Below are 24,191 nucleotides of genomic sequence, written 5' to 3'. Positions count from 1 at the left end.
CACAGAAACTGGTAAATTTATTTGATAGTTATTCACATTTATAAAATGTCTGCACTATAAGTGAGTACGTACGAATAAATTCTGGGTGTTTCAAGGCACAATGTATGAAATTTCCGCATTTTTTTCTTTTGGCTTTGGACTTATGGCATACAAAAGTCAATATATGTTTTTGCAAAACGGTTACATACACTGTAGAGTCACAAGTTTGCGTCCATTGCTAACGCAAATGAGAGAACTTTTCTGGGCGAAAGCAAACGATATTAGCATTCAGATTTACGTCAATAACGGGAAGTTGGTTCTTTCCCCAGTCTGAAATAATACAAGAGATAGTTGATACCCTATGAATTCGGCGACGCGCCATGTCTTTTCTTCCACAACGCGCAGTCGCCGCTACGTTTCAAAAAAAAATCACCCGAGAACTTTGAAGCGTCAGTGTACCGAACGCGGAGCTTTCGGTAGGAAACTCGGGACACGCGAGACACTGTGTTTCGCGGGTCACGTACGTCACTGTACGCGCGTGGCTCGTGCGTTTCGGCAATCTGAACTAACGGGAACATTACAAGTTTACAGAGAAGAAAACAGGTGAAACATGAAATTTCTTTATATTTGTCCCATAATGGTATGTCAATACTGAACGGAATATTTCTTGAGGTAGTGATTTTGGCAGATTAGTGGCAAAATTAAAAACTCCTGTTCAACTGAAAATGAATTAAATGAATGGAAACTAATCAAATTTCGAGACAAATTTCACAAAGACCTCCAGAATTGCTTCTTAGATAATATTTAAAACCCCGTATTTCAAAAATTGAGATGTGTTGGCCATTCAATTTTTTTTTTCAACTGAGTATCAAGTGAGAATGTAATAAGCGAAAAAAGGGGCTCGATTTTTATTTGTTGTTTGAAATTAAAAATCTTACAATAGGAATACAAAAGAACCTAACGTAGAAAAAATGAGACAAAAAATAGATTTCTTGACATTTGCATGTGTTTCCGACCTTTATCAAATGTTTCAACGTGCTCAATCAATTTCTTATTACTTTTCTTTGGGGCGCTTTATAGCTTCGGGAACTTCCCATATATCATCAAATGTTTTATTCATTTTTTAACGCTGTGTATAGAACCGTATGTATCGGAGTCAATATTTTTATTGCATTACCGCTAATGGAAAAGGGCAGTGGTTCGTTTTAAATTGTTTAAAGAATTGACGATTGACAGGTTAGAAATTGAAGATAGATACGTATCACGTATACTCTCGCCTACCGAACAACGATTAAAACAATTCAACGCAATTGAAAAACCGCTTAATATTCGCCGGTCGTATACGTCTACCAAAATGACTACAATTTAAATAAAATGCACGGACTGAATAACACAACGGTCGAGGATCAGGCTCTACTGATGGCGGCCGTAGGATACGTGGCTGCCGCTTGCGTATTATTCCTGGTCGGATTCTTCGGTTTCTTCCTCAATTTGTTCGCCATCGTGCTGATGTGGAGGGACAAAGAGGTATTACTGGCTTGTGACTTGGAAGAATATTTTTTTTATTACTCTATCACAAGTCTCTGATCTTTGTAATCACAATATCGTAAACCAATGATTGCAGCTGTGGACACCTCTCAACGTCATTCTCTTCAACCTCGTTTGCAGCGACTTCTCTGTGGCAGTCCTAGGGAACCCTTGGACTATGGTGTCGGCTGCATCTTACGGTTGGATCTTCGGCCGATCAATGTGCATCGCGTATGGTTTTTTCATGTCTTTGTTGGGTTAGTAAGTTGTGGATGTCGGACTTCATCTTTAGAGCTCGGGCCTGCTTCCAGGTATAACATCGATAACAACTCTGACGGTGCTGGCAATGGAAAGGTACGCCATGGTGTCCAGGTCATTTCACACTACCAGGTGCGTCAGCATCCGCCATGCGGGGTTCATGGTGGCTGGCATTTGGTTGTACTCGTTTACCTTGACGGTACCGCCATTGGTAGGATGGGGTAGATATTCGATTGAGGCGGCCAATATAAGGTAAATGGCGGCGGTAACGAAAAAATGAATACGGTAAATTTGTGAGTTGCGGAAGGAAACTCTGCCGATTTTTGTTGTGCGCCACTGGGCTAGCCCGACAAGCGTCTTCAAATAGGGTCTTTAATTAAATTATCGCGTTAATCGAAATCCATTTAGGGAATGAAATAAGTTGTGGGTAAGCTATTCTTATCCTAGCGGAAAGAGAAAAACATGGAAATAAATTAATTAAGGAATAAGAACATATAAAATAAAATGAAATTCTGATATTTATAATATTTCAATTATTTCAGTTAATTTTATCTCAACAACTAAAATACATACGAATATAGGGTTTATTCCAGAGCGAAAGGACCGTCTGGTAAATTAAATAAATAAAATAAACGAACAAATATCTTTTATATATCTATAATAAAAGTGGGTATCCACATACGGCTGAACATTTTATTTACAATAATATATATGATATACAATTTATTATTGGTTAATAAAGGTCATATCACCCTCTTGATATTATTAGTAAAAACATTTTTTTTCTGCTTTGATAACGTAACTTTTCACCAGTTCTCTTACCTACTTCTATGGATTATATTTAAACCTGATCGGGTAGAATTACATTAAGAATTCTTCATAATGATAACTATTATACACGCACTACAATCGTCGCGTGCCTCCATTTCTTTCAGCTGCTCCGTCAATTGGGAAGATCGGTCGGTCAACGCAAAAACCTACATTATATACCTGTTCTTTTTCGGCCTATTCCTCCCTCTGATCGTCATTATCTTCAGCTACGCGCACATCATCAGGACCACCAGGAAGGTTAGCATTTTAAAATCGAATATTACTCGCATGACTCGAACCGTTTGCAGAATAAAATGAGAATGGGACAGCTGCGCAAGGTCGAAGCCCGTATAGCCTACACCATCCTGCTGATGATCACAGCATTCCTGCTGGCTTGGACCCCGTACTCCGTGTTCGCTCTGCTAGTTCAATTCGGCGACCCTACCCTTATAACCCCCGCCACTGGGGTTCTTCCTGCTCTCCTAGCCAAGAGCAGCATCTGCTACAACCCAGTGATATACGTTGGTCTTAATAGTCAGGTGAGTATAGATTTATAGCGTTTGGTGTTGAAGATTTTGGTTGTTGTTGTAGTTTAGGCAACACTTCAGGCAGATAATTAAGCTGAAGAGAGTCAGGAGCAGCGAGGAGTGCAAGATGGCGGTCTCCAAATACGTTACGTCTGAGTTAGTGACCGATGGGAGGCACACTAGATTGACCAGCGATAAGAGACAAGAAGAAAATAGTAATCGCAACTCGAGGGCCATAGACATGGACGTTTGATCCAGTGGAATAAACAGTTTGTTTGTTTTTGTCAAATGTTCCTTGCAATGTATTCCCGCCTGTATAAAATGACGTCTTTACTATTTGTTTCCTGTGGAATTGCAACTTCTGTTTGGTTTTTCTAAAATAGCATGGAAGTGATGACTCATATCGATTTTCCGGAACATAAATACGAATTCAATTTGTGATACAGTGATAACCAAAAACAGGATAAACAATATTTTTAAATAAATATTTTTGTGTAATTTGACCACGACATGTGGTTTTATTTTCCCAAATTTATCAATGAAATAAATAGAACCTGTAGCGCCTATATTTACGTCTCTTGCGATATTCTATTTCACCTAAACCAGTCCTCTTTGTAATTACAAGGTTTATAGATGAATCCAGATATAATATATATGATATAATTTACGGTAGTGCCAATTTAAATTTGATTAGTACGAAAACCCTTTCTTTTTTGGTTTTTTGCTGCGATTTTGAAGAGGAAGATGAAGATATCTTGCGAAATTTCTCCTCCTGCGAGTGAACGTGTAGCCCCGTCTGTCATTTTGTCATTACCATTTCCTGCTATAATGGCGTTTGTTTTAGATTGAATTCGGATTGCTATTTAATTTTTTAGTTCCCGCAGTAAATCCAATCAGGAAACAGGATACGGGCAGTATCTCTTATCAGATCATTACACATCTCTCATTTTTTGTAACAATTTATTCGCCATTATGAGGGGTGGTTATGTAACATGCATTTATCGGATCATCAAAATCTCGAATCATTCGTGAAGGTTCTTCTTCGTTCTCGTGTCTCGTTTCACTAAATGAGAAGGTAAGGTAAGTCCATGGTAGACACACAAGACACATCCGTTTTTAAAAAAATGTATTTACTAATGTACACCTTTTTTGACACCAGATTATTTCTGATTCTTAGGTATAATTTGATTAGGGAGTATCGTAAAATGTCACATTTTTTTCTGAAATATTTGGTTTTCTTTTTAGAATTTATTTTGGTTAGTAAAGGACAGGATCTCGATAACAAATATAAATAAAAAACTTTGGGAATTTTGTTTGTTTGTTCCAAATTGAATTCGGTTTGTTAATTACTGTTTGTAAATTACTGTTATTTTTTATAACAAGTTATTCGCCAGTATGGGGGGTGGTTATGAAACTCGCATCTAACAGATCATCAAAATCTGGAATCGTTCGTGAAGGTTCTGGCGCCCTGTTTCACTAAATAAGAAGGTAAGTCGATGGAAGACAAGATAAATCCGTTTTTATAAAATTCCTTTTAATTTTTTAATTTTTGAGGTTATTTTTTTATTTATTGCATTAAAGTAATCGACCCATATGTCCGCAACGTACTTTCCGAGATTGTTCTGGTTAATCACTACAGAATCGAATTCTTGTTGCGTAACGATTTGTTTTCAGCAATTTGTTTACGTTATCGCAATAATAATTGACCAATGAAAGAGATGAAAACTCACGTATGGACGAGTCAAGGTGTTCTAGATGCATTGGCCGTAAACGACATTGAAGAATTTTAGCTCCAATTCTTGTAAAACATTTAGACATTTTCTTTGAATATGATTGAATATTATTTTTCTGTCTAAATATATTTATTTTTTTGTTATATTTTTCACGGACAGAGTTAGTTTTTACATAAAAACTTGGCAAAATTTACATTGGAATTACAGGGTTGACAGTTCAAGAAACAAAAGTTAAAGTAAAAATTGGAAGGCATTATAGCCAAAAATTGAAGCTTTGGTTACAAAATAAAGCGAAAAAAAGTAAATAACCAGAAAAATAACAAAACGCAAAAGAAGTTTATAAAACCATACAACTTAATAAATAGGTCTACATGTATTGGATCATTTTAAATGTCCGCAGTGTCTTTTTCAGTTCCAGTATCCTTTAATTGAAGTAATTAATTAGTACCATAATAAAAATATAATTAAAAAGCTTTTTGATATTTATTTAATCAGAATTTCAAAACGCATTTAAGAAGATACAAGATATTTTCTTTCCTTCTTATGGATTTAAATTCGAAAAACGTGAGTTGTGAGGATGAAATAATTGAATCGTTGATGTTAAACACTTTTTTAAATTTATTTTGAATTAATTTCGTCCCATCTCATCTTATGTCTAAACTAGTTTATAAAAAGATGTTAAAATATCAGATAAGATATGAAAAAAATATCTACTGATTAAGAAGATGCAAGATATTTTCTTGAAAAAAAATTTCGTTGACAGTGTGTATATATTAGTTGTGATGTTTTCTGAGTATTTAAATAAATAAAAAAACAGTTGAAAGATAGTTGAAACGTTGATATTAAAAAATTAAATACTTCAGCAATATATTTTTGTTAATTTATTTTGACTGAATTTCAAGACATATAGATAGGATATCCCGTACTTATTCGTCATAGATGGGATACTAGACATTAAAATAACAATAATGATTTACTTTTTTCAAAAACGAATTCAGCAAAAAGGATGGATATGTCGATATTAACCAAGTACGTTTTTACCCAGAAAGAATAAAAAAATTATAAAGAATATAATTCATCATTGACTATGAAACTGCCCTTAGACGGATTATTATTTCCTATAACTTTTTATGGACTAAGATTTGCAGGTAAAGTCTGTTCATAGATATAAGAAATTGACTAACTGATACGAATTAAGGAAAGACCCGGGCAAGCTGTACTTTGCTTAGAATATAATTATTTGGGGTTTTGTTAGGAAAAATACTAAACAATATTTATTTATTATTTACTTTGTGGAGGGATGTTAAAAACTTCGGCTTCTATAAGTTTGAGGACATTGGAGTTAACACGGGGAAAAACATTGTTACGACGAATGGCAGATTTCAGTGGGTGCCAAACATTTTCAATGGGATTAAATATACAGTGGTAAGGTGGAAGCCTTAAAACTGTATGCCCTAGATTTTTTGCATAATTATCACAGACGTATTCCTTTTGTAGGTTCAAGCTTTATAATGCTTTTTGGTATAATCTTCGTGAAAATAAATGTGGTTATCATACATGTAGTTTTGGATTGTTGCTTTTGTGTCACATGAGGAAGGGGTTTTAGTCAACTGTCTACTGTGATAACTTACATTGTCCATTACAATGACGCGATTAGGAGGAATGTTTGGAACTAGTTTGTTTTTAAACCAACTTTCAAATAAATCAACGGTGGTGTCTTCATGGTAATCCAGAGAAGAATCTTTAATATTTTTCACAGACAGAGAAAGTCCATTTTGAATCCAACCATCTTTAAAGCCAACATGGAAAATAGTTATTCTTTTAACTCTTTTTGATGGCGCGTTTGTTTTATACTTATCAGTTGCCCTTTTCCAGGGCATCATAAGTGTCCAACCAGGCTTCATCCAAGTAAATAATTGGCCTTTGTTGTTCTCTGTAAATAACAATTTTTTCTAGATATTCCAGTCGCCATTTCCGAATTCTAAAAGATTCAATTAAAACTTTCCTTTTGTCAATTTTTTTAAATCTAAAACCCATGTGTTGAATAAACTTCCATAAGGTAGTTCTGCCACATTTAACACCTGTTTCATCTTTTTCAAGCCTCCTAGTTGGATATCTAATGTAGGCATGCTTTGTTCCTCGTATAACTGGTATATTTTACGCTGTATTATATCTTGATCACTTTCAATCTACACTCAATGTGGCCGTTTTTACAAAAGATGCTTGCTTGCTGGTGTGATTTCTACATTTGGGCGGGAGCACCTCCTGAGATACACTAGACTCGCACATATTTTGCATAATTCGCACACGATGTATTACACACGAAATAAGAATGATTACTAATAAACTTAAACTAAGTAGTATACCAAACCAAAGAATATTAAACACAGATAGGTATAAAATTATTTTCTATTACGGACCACAATTTTCCCTGAATTTAAATTCCGAAACTTTAGGTAATAATCTTGTTGCATTGTATGTTAATGACCACCCTTCTTATATCTAGGAACAAACCATATCACCTGTTACTCTAGGCGGATAAGTTATGGGTCAACTGGATATAAGAGATATTGAACGCTGCGGAGATGGTACCGATATACGTTTCGGTCATCCATGAAAAATCTGTCATGCGCCGAGACTCCTGAAATTTTACCGCCGGATCGCCCTGTATATTGCGCGTAACACGCGGTCCGCGCTCATTTCTCCTACTTTCTGTTCTCGGTGAGCGGAACCTAAACAGTACCATTACAGTACCGATCGGCTGGGTGTAAGAAGAAAACGGAAATTTAATAACAGCATTGCGGTAACGATGAGGTGTCGTTACGGCTGCAGTTGCTCTTAGCCGAGGGAGAAAAGTGGTACCGCGGAACATGTGCCACCGGAAGGAACCCTTCTGAATTGGTGCCGATTTTTGAAGTGAATTGTACTTTGAGATTGTGCGTGCGAATTTTCGAATTTAGGACTGCAAGTACGTAGTTATTAGTGGTACCTGGCTCCGTATAGGTTAGTACTGCTCTAAGCGAAATAGTACGATTGAACTGAGGTGGCTTTTACTTGATGAAAATCCATTTATCAAAATAAATAAGAACTAAAAGTTCAGATTTTCACGAAATTATATATTTTGACATGACAATTGTTTTAACAAAATATATAATTAAGTGAAAATCTGAACTTTTAGTTCTTATTTATTTTGAGATATGGTACGAGTTTGTTTATACATACGGACATAAATAACTTTCTTTTGCATTTGTAGTTTCTTCTTTATCAGTTTATTCCAAAATTCATTTTTACAATAATTCAAAATATATATCTGAACTTTGTTTGGGAAAAGTTTGTGTATGTAATAATCACAATTTTTCGGCTTTCCCAGAGTGAGCGGGATTGGTTTAAATCAAAAAATCGCACGTTAATTTGTTTTTATTGTTTTTCTCAATATTTCGATGGCAATGCGTGAAATTGTGGTCTTTTCTGTAATTATCTGACGTGACTGAGACGGCGCGATGCTGCCGTCGAGTGTAAGGAAGCCAAATCTTCGGAAAAATGATTACATTATTTTTTCTTGGTAATATATAAAAAGCAAAATTCGCAAGAAAAGGAAATAATCGAAAAGACTCGTCGTTAAGATATAAAGAAATGCGCATCACTAACAATTTTTTTTTAATTTTTATATTATTTATTAGAAATTTTGTTTTTTTCATTTTTTCTGTCAATTGTTATTTTTATTTTTACACTTTTTAGTGGAGCGTGGAACCAATCGTTTTCGGATCTAATTTTTGTACGGGGGCGGCGCCAATCCTTGGTCATTTTTGGTTCCCCCCGAATTTTATCTACGTTGAAGTTATTTCCGGGCCGAGCCCTTCCAAAATGTAATTCCCACCACGCGCGGCCATCACCGCTCTAAACAGCACATAAACAATATCAGCTCGGCAAATTTTAAACGACGTTATTATGCAGGCATTCGAGATTTACAATTTGTCGAATCCAATGGCATTATTGGCACCATTAAAGTCCCCAATCGCGGCGCTAATGATTCTTTTAACCCTACATGGATATGCCACACAATATTGTTTATGAGCAATTATTGCTATTAATAAGACGGAATTATTCCGCGACCTGGCTTGAACGTTTCCAACACTCTCAAAATGATTAGCAGACTCGATTCAGACAAAGCCACGTGACTTAATACTTGGTAATATTTAAAAAAATTAGTAAAAAGTTAAGTTTTACAATATTTATATTTGCTTTCAATATAGAAATAGAAATGAAAAAAAAAATTAGTAACTAAAAAAATTGTAACATAATACTTTTCCGTTTGGTTTTAACTAAAAAATACTTAAAGAAAAACAAAGCTTTTTTAAAATTAAACGCCCTTAACTTGACCATTAAATGGTAAAAATTAAATTTATTTAATTTGCCCAGTTGTTTTAAATCAAATAAAATTGTACCATCCAAGAAATTTTCATTTTTTCTTTATTTACGTTCACTTTAAAAATACATAAATATACAAATACATAAAATAAATAAAAGAAAATAATTTATTTGTTTTTTAGAAAACACCAAAAAAAAAATTGTACTATTTATAGAGCCACAACAATTAAAATTTATATTGTATTTGGTATAAATTAAATTGAACAATAAGAAACTGTATCACCCAAGAAAAATCGTAAAGTTTGAAACACAAACATCATAGAACCAAAGATTTTCAGCAATTTTAATTTCTATCTGTGCTTATATATTTTCTTTTGTTTTCTTAGAGCGCTTACTACTAGCCTTATATTATTTCTTAGCGGTATACACGGTACAATTCTTTTTTTGACGGTATATACAGTAGATACGGAAATAAGAACTGAAAATGCTACAGGTCTGAATCATTGCTGACCAACTTAAAGAAGTCTCGTTTGAACCAGCGGGCCACGTCGCGTCGCCAGCTCTGCTTGAAGAAACCCAACCGACCGAATAGAATTCGTTGGTTTTGCGGTCGGAAGTTTTAATTGAAACCGACTGCGGATTTTTGAAATTTTTCGCGTGCAACGAAGCCCTTCAGATTGGATTTTTTGTTTACGCAAGTCGATTTTTATTAGATCATTTTCTCCTTTGCTTTAGTTTGCAATTAAGTAAAGTAATTAATTAATTTTATTTAACTAAATTTATAATTAGCCAGGGACTAATAGCTGTATTATAATACAAGTTTTATAAAAGACACGTCATGAGTTTATTTAATGAGTTGCAAACTTTTTCTACGACCACCACAGATTACAAAAGTCGCGTTTAATGTTTAAGAATGTCAAACTGTCATTTTCTTGACTCAGAATCCTCCCTATATTTTTTTATTAATGTTGAATTTAGGACTGACGTGCATATGCTTAATCTTGGATTTAGATGGTACATCTCTTCTCCTCCTCATCAAAGTAAATTATTAGAACGTTTATTTACATATAACGTTTACCGTCTGTATAACCAACAATCTCATTTGTTCGATCTAGTAAATGATACTAGCTTATATAAGGTGTTTCAAAAAACCCTCCTCTAATTTCCGGAGTCAATAACAACATTAGTTAGGTTAATAAGAATACGTCTAAGAACGCCTCCTTTTGTTAAAGGGGCACCAAGAAATCGTTTTTTAAAATTATTATTATTTTTATTATTATTGGAAAACGAATTTGGTTCAAAAAACTTACTACTGCAAAAAGTTCAAAATTTACAATATTTCTATTTCACAGCTGCTTCCGCAACAATCATTATTCCCTCAAATAGTTCGTTTTTACGTATGAAATTTACAAAAAATTAAAAATATCTCCGTAAAAAAAGTTTGGGGGCAAAATAAGTGGAATCTCCTCTGTGTAAACTATTCTTAGTCGATATTATTTGGCAGAATTGACAGCATTATCAGCGTTTTAAATCTACCGAAGACATCCGATCTCTCCCCTTGTAAAGTTTTAGATTAAACACTGTGTGTGCCGTTGTCAAGCAGAACGCGGGTTGCTAGGAGAGGGCGGCGCGTAGCCGGATGACGTATCGTTCGGACTCGCGTTCCGCGTGGCCGCTCGCGAGAAAAGCGAACGCGGTCTCTCGCGGTTTATATTCGCGTCGTTTGAGATTTGCGCCCGGAGCTTAAAGAAAGTATAATTCGCTTGCGAAACGACTTTATTTTTCCCGCCGCTTACGCAATCGTTATTCAACGATTTTGCGTGCGTATCGATCCGAAAATTTATTTTTTTTTGTCTCGCGGCGTATAGGTGCGCGCGGCATTCGAGAGATGCGGCCAACTAATTAAATTTTTATTTTCGCTTTCGTCTGATAGGCCGCGAGGCGACTTTCTCCGGACGAAAATTTATATTCGGCAACCGGGTCGAAAATTTCACCCGCAACTGTCATGCGGGGCGCTTTTTATTTATAAAGGACGATTCGCGCTGTTAATCAAAAATATTTCCAGCGACGCGGCGTTGCCGTTTTTCCGAAAATGTAATATCGTTTATTATATTTTTAATTACACGTCCCTTCTCTGATTATAGTTGTATATTATTTGCATTTTTTTATGCTCTTGGATAACATTTCAAACTATTTTTGTTTTTGTAATATGTCCGAAAATTGTAAATTTAGTTCGCCTGCTTTTAACAGTTTTGCAAAAATAAAGTATAGTGGTATTGTGAATAAATAAATATAATAAATACATTTTGTCATAACCAAAGAATTTAGGATCGATGCAAAATCATCATTTCATCAGTTCTCTATCACCTTTGCATTTAATTGCAAATTGCAAAGAATAAGAAAAGAAAAGTCTTATCACGCCTTCAAACTAGTTTGTTTAAATTTAGAATATCCTTGCTCAATAAAATCAGATAATTAAATGTCTTTCATACAAAACATTAGTTACAAAACAAGTTAGAATTTGGTACATAGGTACAGTGCCAATCGAACATCAGATATACAGGGGGATTCATAAAGAATGGACAATATCTAAAGTTTAACTACTAGACACCAGAATATTATATAATTGCCAAATTTTATTTGATTTTTTTAATTACTATTGTTATTGTGATAAATTGTTTCTTATTGTTCTCCGTACCATTCCATCCTTCGATTATTTATAAAAAAAAATCAGAAAAAATGGCCTGAACTTTTTAAAATCAAATAAGTCATGAAAAATTAAACATTCTTTCAGATTTTTATCATGTTTGAACCGTATAGGAGCTACGTCAAAATAGGTTTAAAATTTTCAAATAACCTTACACTGACAAATTTTATTAGAAATAGCCTAAAAACAGAATTTCTGACATAAGTCAAGTCATAAGTCAGAAAAGGAAGGAAGGATAAAACATATTTTAAATACTGAGAAGAAATGTCTATATAATTTATAAATAATAATAGTGCCATGCTCAATACTTTAAAGTTTACTGATAATAATTATTTTAACTTTATTTTTTTTAAGTAAGCAACCTATCTTATTTATTTTTCGTTTATTTTTTAAGCAGTTTAAATTACAGCACTGTCGTTTGAGCATGTCTCTTATAATTTTTTATGATTTTTATACTCCTAGAACAATTGCAAATTTAAAATAAAAGTTCAAATTATTTTACCCAGAAGAATAATAGAAACAGTTGAAACTACGTACTTATATAGCTTTATACAGTTTTTCATTTATATAGTTTTTCAATTGCAAGTAGTTTTTAAACTGTTTTCACAACCATTTTGGACTATTTTATTAATTGAAGAAAAAATGCAATTAAAACTTCTTAAACTAGGATAAACTTTTAAAAACCTGATGCTTTGGTCGTAATTTTGACCCAAAAGTATGAACTTTCTGTTAATCTAAGCTAAATCTTGCACACATCCGTGGGTATCAACGTTAATTGCGAAAAAGTAGCTTCAATTTAGCAGCATGAATGTTTCGGTTTCGGACGGTTGCAAATCAGAAAAAAATCTGCTACCGATACAATTGCAGTGCTGATGACGCGAGGGCGCGAGATATGCAAACAAATCATCGAATTATACGAATTAGCGCCGAATCAAAATGTGAAAGTATAAAATTATGGTTCGAGAGTTAGACTACCAGCGCGACTTGACCTAATCGCCGGGTCAGTGGTGCCGACACGGTTAGTAGCAATATTTTTGCCTGTATTAGGCCAATCCTGATCGCAAATGAATGAGATTAGCCAAGACAAGACGCGTTCTAATTATCCCTTTTTAAGGTACGATAATTTTCCATAAATGTCTTTTTAAACTTAAATAATTAATGTACTGCTGTTAGCACTGTTAATGTGTGGGTTTTTCCGTTTGATGGTGCAATAGGTTGCAGGTTCGAGTCCCACCAAAACACACAAATTATTTTCCTTAAAATATATATTTCGTATGTCCAGGAATTTTTTGACCTACAGAATATTGATAAAACGAGGTCAAAACCGGCGGAGGCGATGGACGCCTGTGGACGACTTTTATCTCTGGGGGTTTTACGTAAGGCGTACGGACGGGACACGCTCGATTAGGTCTGCCAGAGATGATTTTGCAACAAATTTAAATGTCGTAAGAAATTAAACGTTCGTTATCGCGTTACTGTAATAGAAAATAAGAAAAGCTGAAATTTTCCGCGCTAAAAGTGGCGACACGTTTGGGGAAAAGTCTCAGGGATCTTCATGGGAAGCAAACAATTTTCATGGAATGCTAGTAAATAAAAACGCCTTGTGAAATAATGGGTCATGTTTTACACTATAGTATAGCATTAAGTATAACAATATGTAGCGGCAAAAAGGGCGCACGGCTAAAAATATATAAAAAATGATAATAATTACACAGAGGAAGCTCATGAATTAGTTATTTTCTGTAAAATGTGCAAAGAAGAATGTTCTATGACATTTTTTTTGTTTTTATTTAGTTAAAACATCTATGGAATATATTTGGGTTTTATGCGGCCCAATCCTTACCTGTCTATTTTAGACATTTATCATCTATGCGTCTCCACACATCTGCTGTAACAATAATGTAACAACAAAGGTTTCTTCGATCGCATACCTACGATTACGACTTAAAATATTTGCTTTTAACGACCGATTTTACGACCACGTGATCGCAAAACAATCAAATTCGCATTATGCAACGGCACGTTTCCAAACAATCTTACACCACTCGCGAAAATTTCTATAAACACTTCGTTAATCTCCCTTGCAGCCATGCTCACGCCATGGATACCAGCTCTGACCGCTACGATGGCTGTGATAAATTACTGTTCCTGCGCGAATATTTTGATGATAACTATGGGCGGCACCAAATCCCACAAGATTCCCTTCTGGGAGCTGGCGAGAGGGCTCATACCGAGAGGACACAATTTCACTTTCCTTAGCGCCTTTCCTAGCGATTTTCTCTTGTCAGGTTTGGAGGAAATCACTCCCACAGAATTAGTTTTTTATGTTCGCAACTTCACAAACTGGGACCTAGTGGGAGCCAGAATGAGAGGCGAGGAACCGGTCCACCCATGGGACATGATGCGTTATGGCTACGAAGTTCGTCTACCTCGATCCGCCTCAATAAATTATTTTAATGAAGACGTTTACAGGCTTGCGATGTCCTCCTCTCTGACCAGGAAACCAGGAACTTCATGCATTCTGGCGAGAAGTTTGACCTTCTAATACTGGACGGGGCGTATCCGGAATGTGCTCTCGGCTTCGTTCATCATTTCAAGGTTCCTTTTATCTACATCAATACCGTAGGTTTTTACACGGGATCTTTATCTCTGGCCGGCAACCCCACCCCCTATTCCGTCACTCCCTTTTTGGCGAGGCCTTTCACGGACAACATGAACTTTATCCAGAGGGTCAGTCGACTTAAAAAATGCCTTTGGAAGAACATGTAAGGAATTCTCTTGAAATTCCAGGTACAAAACACTCTATGGAACATGGCGGCCAACGCGATGCACTCTGTAATGGTGCGCTTTATGATTCAAAAGGTGTTGAGAAAACACCTCGGCAATGACGTGCCTGCCGTTTACGACATGTCGAGGAATGTCAGCTTTATCCTACAGAATGGACACGCTACGGTCTCTTACCCACGACCTTACCTCCCTAACGTTGCAGAGATAGCTTGTATCCACTGCAGATCACCGAAAAAGCTCCCTGAGGTAATCATTGACCGATGGAATTGTGGATGGTACCTGAAATTACGTTTCCAGGACCTCGAGAGATTCATCGAGGGTTCCGGAACTGCAGGCTTCATCTATTTCAGCATGGGTTCCTCTGTAAAGGCGAGCAACATGCCCGACTATCTCAGGAACATGCTGATGGTGGTGTTTAGGAATTTACCACAGAGGGTATTGTGGAAGTACGAGGCGGATGACATGTTCGACTTGCCCGGCAACGTCATGTTGGGAAAATGGTTGCCGCAGCAGGATATACTCGGTACGCAGCGGAGTTGCAATAAAACAAAAACATAATGAGACGGTTAATCCACCCTCGTGGAAAGTGCGGTAAATGATTAGTAAGCGATTCTTTGAAAGCCAACTGTTAGGGGAGATTTTAATATAAGAGGATCAGAAGGGGACTTAACTTAAGCAGGTCTAACAATGAAACGGAAACGTTGGAGGGATTTCTTTCGTACATAAAACACAAGCTTAAGAATATGCGGTAATCGACAACGGGATTCTTTTTCGCTCCCTTGTAAAACGGAAAAACACAGAATTAACTCCACGTGGCGGTTTAGTTTAGTTTATACTACTATAAAAAAATTTGTAATGGGTGTCAAAGTTTTTTCATCAATGAAGCATTTTATCTTCCTTTCAGGTCATCCTAAGTTGCGAGCTTTCGTGACTCATGGAGGTTTGCTGAGCATGTTCGAAACGATCTACCACGGAGTGCCTGTCGTCTCGCTACCCGTGTTCTGCGACCACGACTCTAACGCAGCCAAAGCCGAAGAGGATGGCTACGCGTTGAAATTAGATCTCGAAAATCTCACTCCAGAACTCCTGTTGAGGTCCATCAAAACCGTCATCAGAGACCCTCGGTTTCGTCGGGAAGTGAAAAGGAGACAAAAGCTCCTTTTGGACCAACCGGAAACTTCCATGGAGAGAGCCATTTACTGGACAGAGTACGTGTTGAGGCACCAAGGCGCGAGCCACCTTCAGTCGCCCGCTAGACACATGGGAGTAGTTCAGTATTACCTAGTGGACGTTATAATTTTCCTTTTGGTTATTTTCGTAGTTTCTATTTGCATCTGCAGGAGGTTGTTAGGGTTGCTAGGCAAGTACAGTGTATATATAGGTTCTAGGAAAATTATTAAGGTCGAGTAAAATAAATAACACCACTCGAGCTTTATTTAATATTTATCGAATTCGTTATCCCTCATGGCATTGTTATCTACTCCGGCCTTTTCATCGATTCCTCGACGTGTCAACACGTTAGTATCCTTAGTTTGATTACCCCCGCCGAACTCGTGAACCATCGTAACCTTGAACCGACTCCTGTTTTTCTTGTGTTGGTAGAAGGTGACTCCAAACACTATCGCGCTGAGTGCCATGACTAACCATAGCACCCAGCTGACAGCTCGCGTCATCAGGAATATGTTTTGGAGTTTTTTCAATAAATCTCCCTCTACTACCGCGCTCTGGAATTTACGTTATAAAGGGTTGGTTACCGTTAGATCGACACTAGTACCTCGTCCATCCAAAATATGGGGTGAAGAGTCATCGGTACCGAGTTCATCAGGTCGATTTGGTCATTGGGTTCTACAAACATGTTGAGTTGGATCCTTTTGGCCGCCTCGACTGGTGTACCTGTCATCTACGAGTCGCATGTTAATATTCTTTCCTTGTATCCAAAGAAGACCAGACGAGAATTCTGTGATTTTGTTTTACAATCAGCATTGTCTATGCTCGGGTTGTCTGGTCTTCTTTGGGTGTAATTCCATTGTACGATATACCGGTTCGAAGATTATCTGAAGCTTGTGCTTCTCCGGATCAGGCTTTAAGCCCTTGACTTGATCCAAGTACTCTTCGTATGTGTCCAGGAAATGCGGCAACGTGGCGATGATAGGCGAGCCCAAACACTTGCTCAGATCTATCACTCCTTTCTTGGAACACTGCTCTGGTTTGGGACAGTAACACCGATCTTCCTCACGATGTTCCGCGTCCCCCAAATCTGCTTCGTAACTCCTCACGGCGAGTCCTTTGTAGTGCAGGTCTCTAACGTACTTGGCCTCCACGTTTCTACAAAGGTCGGTAGAGTAGGCCCAGAGACCTTCCTCCGCTGAAAGCATCGGTGGAAATATCCAGCCGTCTGTGCCGTTGAAACGGTTACACCTGTTATTTTTCCACAATTTGATCTCCTTTTGGCCATCCACCTCCAAGAGCCTTCCCAAGTCTCTGGATCTGGTGATACCTCGGAGGATTTTAAATCTTTTGGACGACGTTCCGTTTTTCTAATAGTCGCTAGGTAGAGTAACACATTCTGGAATTTATGAGAGTACTTACCGATCCGAAGAGGGAGAAAAGATAAATTTTTTCCTCGCCTTTCTTGGTCTTGATGCCGGGCACCTGCTTGATTTGGGAGCACACCGTCGTCGACGCGAAATCTTTTACGTTACAGTTGATTTCGATACCGTCGAACAGGATGTCCCGCACTTTGGCAGTGAGGTAAATAGACTTGGGTTCCCTGAAGATGTCGGAGATTGTTTTGTTCACGAGGGGAAGAAACGCAGCAAAATCTCGCTTGACTTGATTGACCATACCCTGGAAGTAGATATCGTCATGTTTTGATAATAGTTTCGAGGTCGGTTGGTCGCTTGCCACTATCAGGGGGTGTAAGATCGTGACGTAGTCATCTTGACTTAGCGATCCGGACTTCTCTTGGTTGAACTCGTAACGGAACGCGGGGGAATACGTCAGGCTGTCTTCGGCTTCATCGTCGATGACGTCCACTTTTTCAACGTACTCGCTGTAAAAAAACCGCTTCGTTAATAAGGAAAAAATTACAGAGGCGTGCCGGTAACCTTGTTGCAAAAAAAGGACCGTAATTACGAGTGCGTGTTGTTATTAAATGCGGTTTATAATTTTTGGAACAAATAAACCGATTAGATCTGGACGAAGGTCGCTTTTTCCCTGATTTGGTCCTCTTTGAATCACAATTTGCCGAAAAGCTAGGCCGATAAAACATCCAATAATATAAAAAAAAAACATTTTTCTTATAATTATATTTAAAATGCTTTACTTGGTTCTAAAATATCGTTTTAAAATTACAAAAGTGAAGAATCAAATTGGATGTTCTTATTTCTTCGTTTCTACTTTTTGCAAAAACATGACATCAAATCCCTTTTTTCCTGAAAAGATTTAAGTGTATCGTATGCAAAAAGCTTGACCGGTTTTTCTTTCATTTCCAGGTTCGGCGACATTTGCTATTCATTTTGATCTCGGACTTTCTTTTGAGAAAAAAAATCTATAAATTGGATGAAAACGTTATTAGTTTTTTCTTTCTTGGGGATTTTCATTTTCTCGTAAGAAATGCATTAAAAATTAAACATATTTACTGATAGCTAGTTCTGATCAATCGAAATAAAAGTACAAAACATATATTTTACTCGAAAAGCAGTTTTTGTAATTGTAAGTACAGAGAGATTTTAAAGTTAAGTAAAAGAAAAAAAAATTAAGTAAAATCAGGATCGAACCTATTTTTAAATTGTTTTTCAAACGGATCTATGTTTTAGTGACAAGTGACTAACATACCTTTTAAAGTTTTTTTTCTCAATTATTAACCCTTTTTAAGCAGGGTACATTTTTTAATATTCAACCGTAGCTTTTAAAGTTCAACATATTATGATTTTAATTCTATCATAGAATTTAAACTCCAAGACATGTTTGTAAAGTCAGACATAGCTTTATTTTAATTGTCAAATATACTTATGTTATTAAATATGCATTTTTTAAAAGGTAACATTTGCGTTTATCAAGATATATGTATATATAGAAAATTAAGAAAACTACTTACTTGTACCAATAAGGTCCGATTTCCTTCAGGATGGGCACCGATCCGTTCTGCACTCCTATGGTATTGGTCACGTTGAAAAAATATATTTTGAAGTCGAGTGGGAAGGGGATTTTTAAGTAGATCCCCCGGATCTCGCTACCTAACTTGAGACACGTTTGCTAGAACCAACGCAACCCTCTAATTACACGAGAAACGTTCATAGAGGTGATCTTATTACCGCCCTGATCGCAGTCCTCATCACTGCGTCGAAAACGAAGAGTTTCATGAGTACCGAGACGAAAAGGATGACACCAGAGGCGACGATCACAGTCAGCGGGATTTTCATGGTTACGTTGGGAGAGAGAAAAATCTCGACTTTTATGTTAAACAATGCATTATGGTTGTCGAAACGCACTGGCGGGATACCCATCCGAATAAGCATCGTACTTACCTGAGATATTAACGTTAATTACGTGGTGGGGATGCCTCCCGTTGTAATTACCTTTAGTCTGTTTCTGAATGTCTGAATTCATTGTCTATGGTGGGGTGTCATTAGTGCTTAGTCATCAGCGGAGATCTAAACTTACTAACACTTGCATAAATAAGGCAATTGTTAACATTGCAGCCATTGGAGGCTGCTGCTGATAAGTATAACTTGATGGAGTTCTTCGACAAACGCCAGTCTGAATGAAGTTCCTACTATTTTCCTTTTATGGATTTCTTTAATGTATAGTACATGGTTTCGTTTCTTGAAGTCTTTTCTTTATGTTTGGTACACATTCTACTATATTTAGAACTTTTGCAAATAAAAACATCAGCAGTATAATAATAACTTACCTGTTCAATACGATCAACTATCAGCCGTTATTTTCAATGTACAATTCCGCATGAGTTACATTTCGACCTGAACTATTGCATGCTAATGTTAATGGCTAGACATTATTTATTAAATATAAGATTATTTTTACTAAGTATCAGCGAATGGTTAGACTAAACTGGTACATGAATAATAAAGAATATTACCCCTATTATCCACAGCGACTTGTGGCTAAACTGTTCGTAGTAGTATTTATTTAGTAAAAAAAAAATTAAATCGGAGGATTTTATGTGGGGAGCGCGCTATCGAAAGTAAATTTTTATTAAACAAGTTTTTTATTAATTTCCCAACGGGCTTCAACAATAATTACTTACAATATTTACATTCCGCTTAGCAAAAAGAGTGAGGTATTTATGATTCGAAGGATACTTGTGAACCTATTTGTCTAATTATTGTATTAAAATGGTGCACAAAATATTTAACTCCACATTCAGTACTTTTCGCTCAGATTTCCGTTGGCAGCTTCCAAACTGTTACCGTTGTATACGGTACTTATCGGACTTTTGGTATCCGGAGCAGGTTTCACCTTGCGCACCGGTTCCAAGCTGGTCTGCGCAGTCTGAGTGAAATGGAGGTAAGCCCCTGCTCCCATACCCGCCAGTGATCCCAACAGCACAAGGTACTTCACGACCTTAACGATCTTTTTAATCTTGAACAGATCCTTCAGAGGTTTCGTGTAAGTGTTGTTAAGTTCGACGCCCTGAAATTCAGATCCAGTGTGAAGTTAAAATTTCATTACGTTGACATCAGCCGTTACGTGATGCGCATTTTCCGAACATCCGGTACATTAACCTCTCGATAATATAAAAAGGGGATACGTCAAAACACTTATATGTGGACAAAAGAAAGCCTACCTCCTCGACCCAAAATAACGGAAAGATCGTTTCGGTAAAGTTGGTGAAGAGGTCAACTTTCGGGTTGGGCTCGAGCGGCATCGAGAACATCAGCCTTTTTTTCGCGTACACCGGACTTCCAGTCGTCTACGACAACAAAATAATTGGGACGTAACAACTACTTCAAAAGAAAAACCCTCACCGATTCGAACAAGATCCGGATCCCATGTTTTTCCTTGTTCGGCTGAAGACCCTTGACTCCCTTTAAGTAGCTGTCGTGCGAGTCATAGAAATGAGGCAACGAAGCATATATCGGAACTCCCGAGCACTTGAACAAATCCATTAGTCCCTTTTTCATACACGTTTCTGGCGTAGTGCAGAAACATCGCTCGTCCGCGTTCTTTGACTGGTCGCCTAGGCTTGCGTAATAGGCGCTCACGGGGATGCCCTCGTACTTTGCCTTCTTCTCGTAGACGGCCCCCAACGACCTGCAGAGGTCGGGGGAGAACGACATAAGGCCTTCCTCTTTCTTCAGGAAAGGAGGGAAAATTGTGCCGTCGGTGCCGAGAATCTGGTTGCATTTGGTACCGTTCCACACGCCCTGCTTCTTCTCGCCGTCGTAGGTGACGATTTTACCGACGCTGCGGCTCTCCTGGACTCCCCTCAGAGCTACTATCGTCTTGCTGGGAGTCCCGTTTTTCTAAAAGAGGGAAGAGATAATTGAAACCGGAAAGAAAGCAGGGCGAGGGTTTCTGGCAAAATGGCTTTGTTGCTCCCGTCAGCCTTCTCGGATCTTCTTGTGTTTAATAGTGTAACAATTATGTGTTTCTAGTGGCTTAAATCGAATTCAGTCAATTAAATTTGTTTGTGGTTCTCTGGTGAGGTTAATTTTGAGGTATGATCAGGTAGAGTTAGCAGTGGAGTACATAGTATGACTAAAGTGAAACAAAAATCAGTATCTCGTACTCACAGGTCCGAAGAGGGAGAACGCGATGTCATCCTCGTTGATCTGTCTCAGCGAGGGTTCCGCCTTGAGGGTAGTGCAGATGGCCTTCCCTGCGAAGTCCTTAACTCCGCAATGGATCACTACTCCGTCGAACAGCAGGTCTTTGGCCTTGACGGTTATGAAAATCGACGGTGGGTTCTCGTAGATGGACTTGATGGCTTTGTTAGCCAGACTAATCGCCCCAGGCTTCATCCTCACCACCGTATTTACCATACCCTGTACAATAGTTTATAGAGAAATACTTGCACTATGTGGAAAAATACTCACGAGTATCATGGGATGAGGCACCGTAACTTCTTCTTCTCCTGTGAGACACCCTGGCCAACTGGCCGGCTGGAACGTGTCGACCGCGTTGTAGCTTATGGTATCGTCACCCTCGTTATCCTGGACGTTGATTTTAGTCTTCCACTCTCTGAAAGTTAAGGATTAGGACAAGCTGACGCAAGTTGCATACTTACTCGTAACAAAATGGACCTATTTCTTGTAGATTCGGGATAGCACCTCCCTGAACATCCATTGGATTGAGAACGGAGAAGACATAGACGCGAAACTCCAACGGAAACGGCACTTTGAGGAACATATCTCTGATTTCGCTTCCGGGTTTGAGATTCACCATCTGGAATATGAACGATAGTTTAATTTGTTGACTGTTTGTCAAAGTAGGTTCTGAGATAACCTATGTGCAATAGCATTATGTAGGCAGAAATCATTTAGTATGCCCCTAAAAACTGTATAGTTTTAACTATATCATAAGGTGAAAGACCAACTCGACCAAAAAAGCCGAGGCTGTATTAACTACCTTATAATTCTATAAGCGATTTTGGAGACTTGCGATTTCTAGGTTGCTAGCCATGTACTCACTATATCACTGTCTATCAGTTTTGGTTGTTATTATAATCAGAATCGAAGGTTCTGGACTTTGAAATCGAATTAAACAAACAATTTTTAAATTTGTTTGCTCGACGAGAATTTTTTTACACGGTTCATTTACAAACGAAAGTATAGTTTATCTTTTACGGTAACGTATGGTTACGGCTTTGTGACATTTTCCGTTTGGACTTTGCACATTTTACGGTTAATAAGGGGCTGGATCACGCGATTTTCTTCAATATAATGTGGATCATTTTGGAATGCCAGAAATGGCAGATAAAAAGAGAAGAGAAGAAGAGAAACGAGTTAGATGTAGGCAATCAAAAAGGCTGAAGTCTGAATGAAAGCTGCCAGTTTACACAGCTGCAGATGCTGGTGGCGTTGTTGTTATAGCATTGGTGATAGTAAATAATTAACGCAACTGACAATTAATGAGGGCGAGAAAGAAGCTCCTATAAAGTGACTAGATGAAGCAAAATTAAGCCAAACATCCTCACCACCGTGTTTACCATACTCTGTACAATAGTCCAGATCTGTCGTGCTGACTCTACCATTAAAAATTTCAAAATTTTGTCTGCAAAATTTAGTTAAACGTATACTGTAGACTATAAGTGTGACGTAATACAAATGGAACGAACATCAATGTTACTCCATTTTATTGTTTAACAAAAGCTTATTTTTAGTACTCTCACTTGCACACTGTAACATATTCCGTATAAGTCCACTCTGTCAAGCAATGGACATTGGACATATCACGCATTATAAGATGATTGTGAAGTGATTATCTTTTTGTTTGGTTTTTACTATGTTGTTTATTGGTATATTTTCGTAATTTTCTTATTTGTTTATGTTGAACTGTCTTTTAATATCTGTTAGCCAATAAAGCTCATTATTATTACTTTCAACCATAAAAAACCATTTTGGCATGGATTCTATATTTGTAGAATTTTTTTATATGTGCTTTTATAATTATCTTTAAATTTGTATAAATAAGGAGTACAGCAATTTTAGTTGCAATTGGCTTTCTGTTGGTGTCAAGATGGTTCGATCTATACTCTGATGCAGAGGTAGTAGTAGTTTATATTGAACCAAAGTATACTCCACTGTCGAAAAGAAAAGATTTGATTGTTTTTGAAAATTGACAGAATGGGATGGGGAACATAGTGCCAGAGTGCAAAAATTTGGCGGAACTCACCCCCTTCACTTTACTGGTGATAATTTTCGGGAACACTACAAACCCGAAAAGGACTATAAAAAACATGGCGCCCGCGGACGCTATGATTATCTTGAGCGGGTACTGCATTTTTCCGCTACTGGCGGTACCTGTTATCCTGCGAAGGAATACCGCGTACGGAAATGGAAAAAAGGGCAACTGCCTGAAGTAGGTCAATCGAGACGGGGCCTTCTTTAGCTGGCCTCTTAATGTTTGCATAAGAGATGATGGCGCGGAACTGATACCTAATAGAGAGTTCAAATTCATCACCGATTAGACTTGTCGTGTGGCGGCAGCGGTGGTGGGGATGACGCCACTAATATCGTTACGTCGTCAGATGTATCATTCGCACAGCTTTTTTCCGCCGCTGCATAATTTATGCGGCGATTTTCCCGACCCCGTCGCTTGCCGCCCCGTCGGAGCGATCCATAAAGTCGTAGCTACGAGGGAAATACCACAAGTGACGTCACGGTTTTCTTGTTCAAGCAATATTTGTACGTTTCTATACATGATGGTTGATTAAGAGCAGATAAGGAACAAATATGCATATACGGAAGTTATATTCTTCTAGTTTGTACAAGTGAAATTTCTCAGGCGGAAAATGGCGACGATCTTCGA

General features: G+C 37.5%; 3 protein-coding genes across 5 annotated transcripts; 2 read left to right on the top strand and 1 right to left on the bottom strand.

The window, feature by feature from the left end:
- Positions 1–440: 440 nt before the first annotated feature.
- LOC132705573 (parapinopsin-like) lies at positions 441–3,602 on the top strand. Of its 2 annotated transcripts, none has more exons than XM_060676226.1 (7): positions 441–582; positions 1,216–1,506; positions 1,604–1,763; positions 1,818–2,016; positions 2,700–2,832; positions 2,883–3,113; positions 3,166–3,602. In XM_060676226.1, exons 2-7 carry the CDS (start codon positions 1,354–1,356, stop codon positions 3,352–3,354), a joined length of 1,065 nt encoding a protein of 354 aa, XP_060532209.1. In that variant the 5' UTR covers positions 441–582; positions 1,216–1,353; the 3' UTR covers positions 3,355–3,602. The 2 variants fall into 2 exon arrangements, with proteins under 2 accessions (XP_060532209.1, XP_060532210.1); XM_060676227.1 differs by having other exon boundaries at positions 441–619.
- A 3,988-nt stretch (positions 3,603–7,590) lies between these two features.
- Positions 7,591–16,106, top strand: LOC132705572 (UDP-glucosyltransferase 2). 2 transcript variants are annotated; one of them, XM_060676224.1, is made up of 6 exons: positions 7,591–7,802; positions 13,997–14,328; positions 14,382–14,639; positions 14,700–14,942; positions 14,994–15,219; positions 15,601–16,106. In XM_060676224.1, exons 2-6 carry the CDS (start codon positions 13,999–14,001, stop codon positions 16,104–16,106), a joined length of 1,563 nt encoding a protein of 520 aa, XP_060532207.1. In that variant the 5' UTR covers positions 7,591–7,802; positions 13,997–13,998. The 2 variants fall into 2 exon arrangements, with proteins under 2 accessions (XP_060532207.1, XP_060532206.1); XM_060676223.1 differs by having other exon boundaries at positions 7,591–7,837.
- On the bottom strand, positions 16,104–23,830 carry LOC132705124 (uncharacterized). The gene is made up of 14 exons (XM_060675557.1): positions 23,556–23,830; positions 21,949–22,106; positions 21,758–21,902; positions 21,455–21,706; positions 20,687–21,184; positions 20,506–20,631; positions 20,089–20,351; positions 19,013–19,241; positions 18,796–18,953; positions 17,601–17,748; positions 17,286–17,543; positions 16,736–17,233; positions 16,471–16,596; positions 16,104–16,420 (listed from the first exon to the last, which is right to left on the bottom strand). Exons 1-14 carry the CDS (start codon positions 23,790–23,792, stop codon positions 16,133–16,135), a joined length of 3,384 nt encoding a protein of 1,127 aa, XP_060531540.1. The 5' UTR covers positions 23,793–23,830; the 3' UTR covers positions 16,104–16,132.
- Positions 23,831–24,191: the final 361 nt, after the last annotated feature.

This window comes from Cylas formicarius, unplaced genomic scaffold, assembly GCF_029955315.1.
Source record: "Cylas formicarius isolate icCylForm1 unplaced genomic scaffold, icCylForm1.1 PGA_scaffold_7__23_contigs__length_41026272, whole genome shotgun sequence".
NCBI lineage: Eukaryota > Metazoa > Arthropoda > Insecta > Coleoptera > Brentidae > Cylas > Cylas formicarius.
The sequence above is the reverse complement of the archived record's forward strand: the minus strand, read 5'-3'. Positions and strand labels throughout refer to the sequence as shown.

What these genes read in the sequence shown, in the direction of transcription:
- LOC132705573 (XM_060676226.1), top strand. Translation starts at nt 1,354, where the DNA reads ATGCACGGACTGAATAACACAACGGTCGAGGATCAGGCTCTACTGATG. An exon ending in TGATGTGGAGGGACAAAGAG is followed by an intron (nt 1,507 to 1,603) that starts GTATTACTGGCT and finishes CAATGATTGCAG; the next exon opens with CTGTGGACACCTCTCAACGT. An exon ending in TCATCAGGACCACCAGGAAG is followed by an intron (nt 2,833 to 2,882) that starts GTTAGCATTTTA and finishes AACCGTTTGCAG; the next exon opens with AATAAAATGAGAATGGGACA.
- LOC132705572 (XM_060676224.1), top strand. Translation starts at nt 13,999, where the DNA reads ATGCTCACGCCATGGATACCAGCTCTGACCGCTACGATGGCTGTGATA. An exon ending in TGATGCGTTATGGCTACGAA is followed by an intron (nt 14,329 to 14,381) that starts GTTCGTCTACCT and finishes AGACGTTTACAG; the next exon opens with GCTTGCGATGTCCTCCTCTC. An exon ending in ACATGAACTTTATCCAGAGG is followed by an intron (nt 14,640 to 14,699) that starts GTCAGTCGACTT and finishes TTGAAATTCCAG; the next exon opens with GTACAAAACACTCTATGGAA.
- LOC132705124 (XM_060675557.1), bottom strand. Translation starts at nt 23,792, where the DNA reads ATGCAAACATTAAGAGGCCAGCTAAAGAAGGCCCCGTCTCGATTGACC. An exon ending in TCACCAGTAAAGTGAAGGGG is followed by an intron (nt 22,107 to 23,555) that starts GTGAGTTCCGCC and finishes TTCATATTCCAG; the next exon opens with ATGGTGAATCTCAAACCCGG. An exon ending in TCTTACACCCCCTGATAGTG is followed by an intron (nt 17,544 to 17,600) that starts GCAAGCGACCAA and finishes ATCTACTTCCAG; the next exon opens with GGTATGGTCAATCAAGTCAA.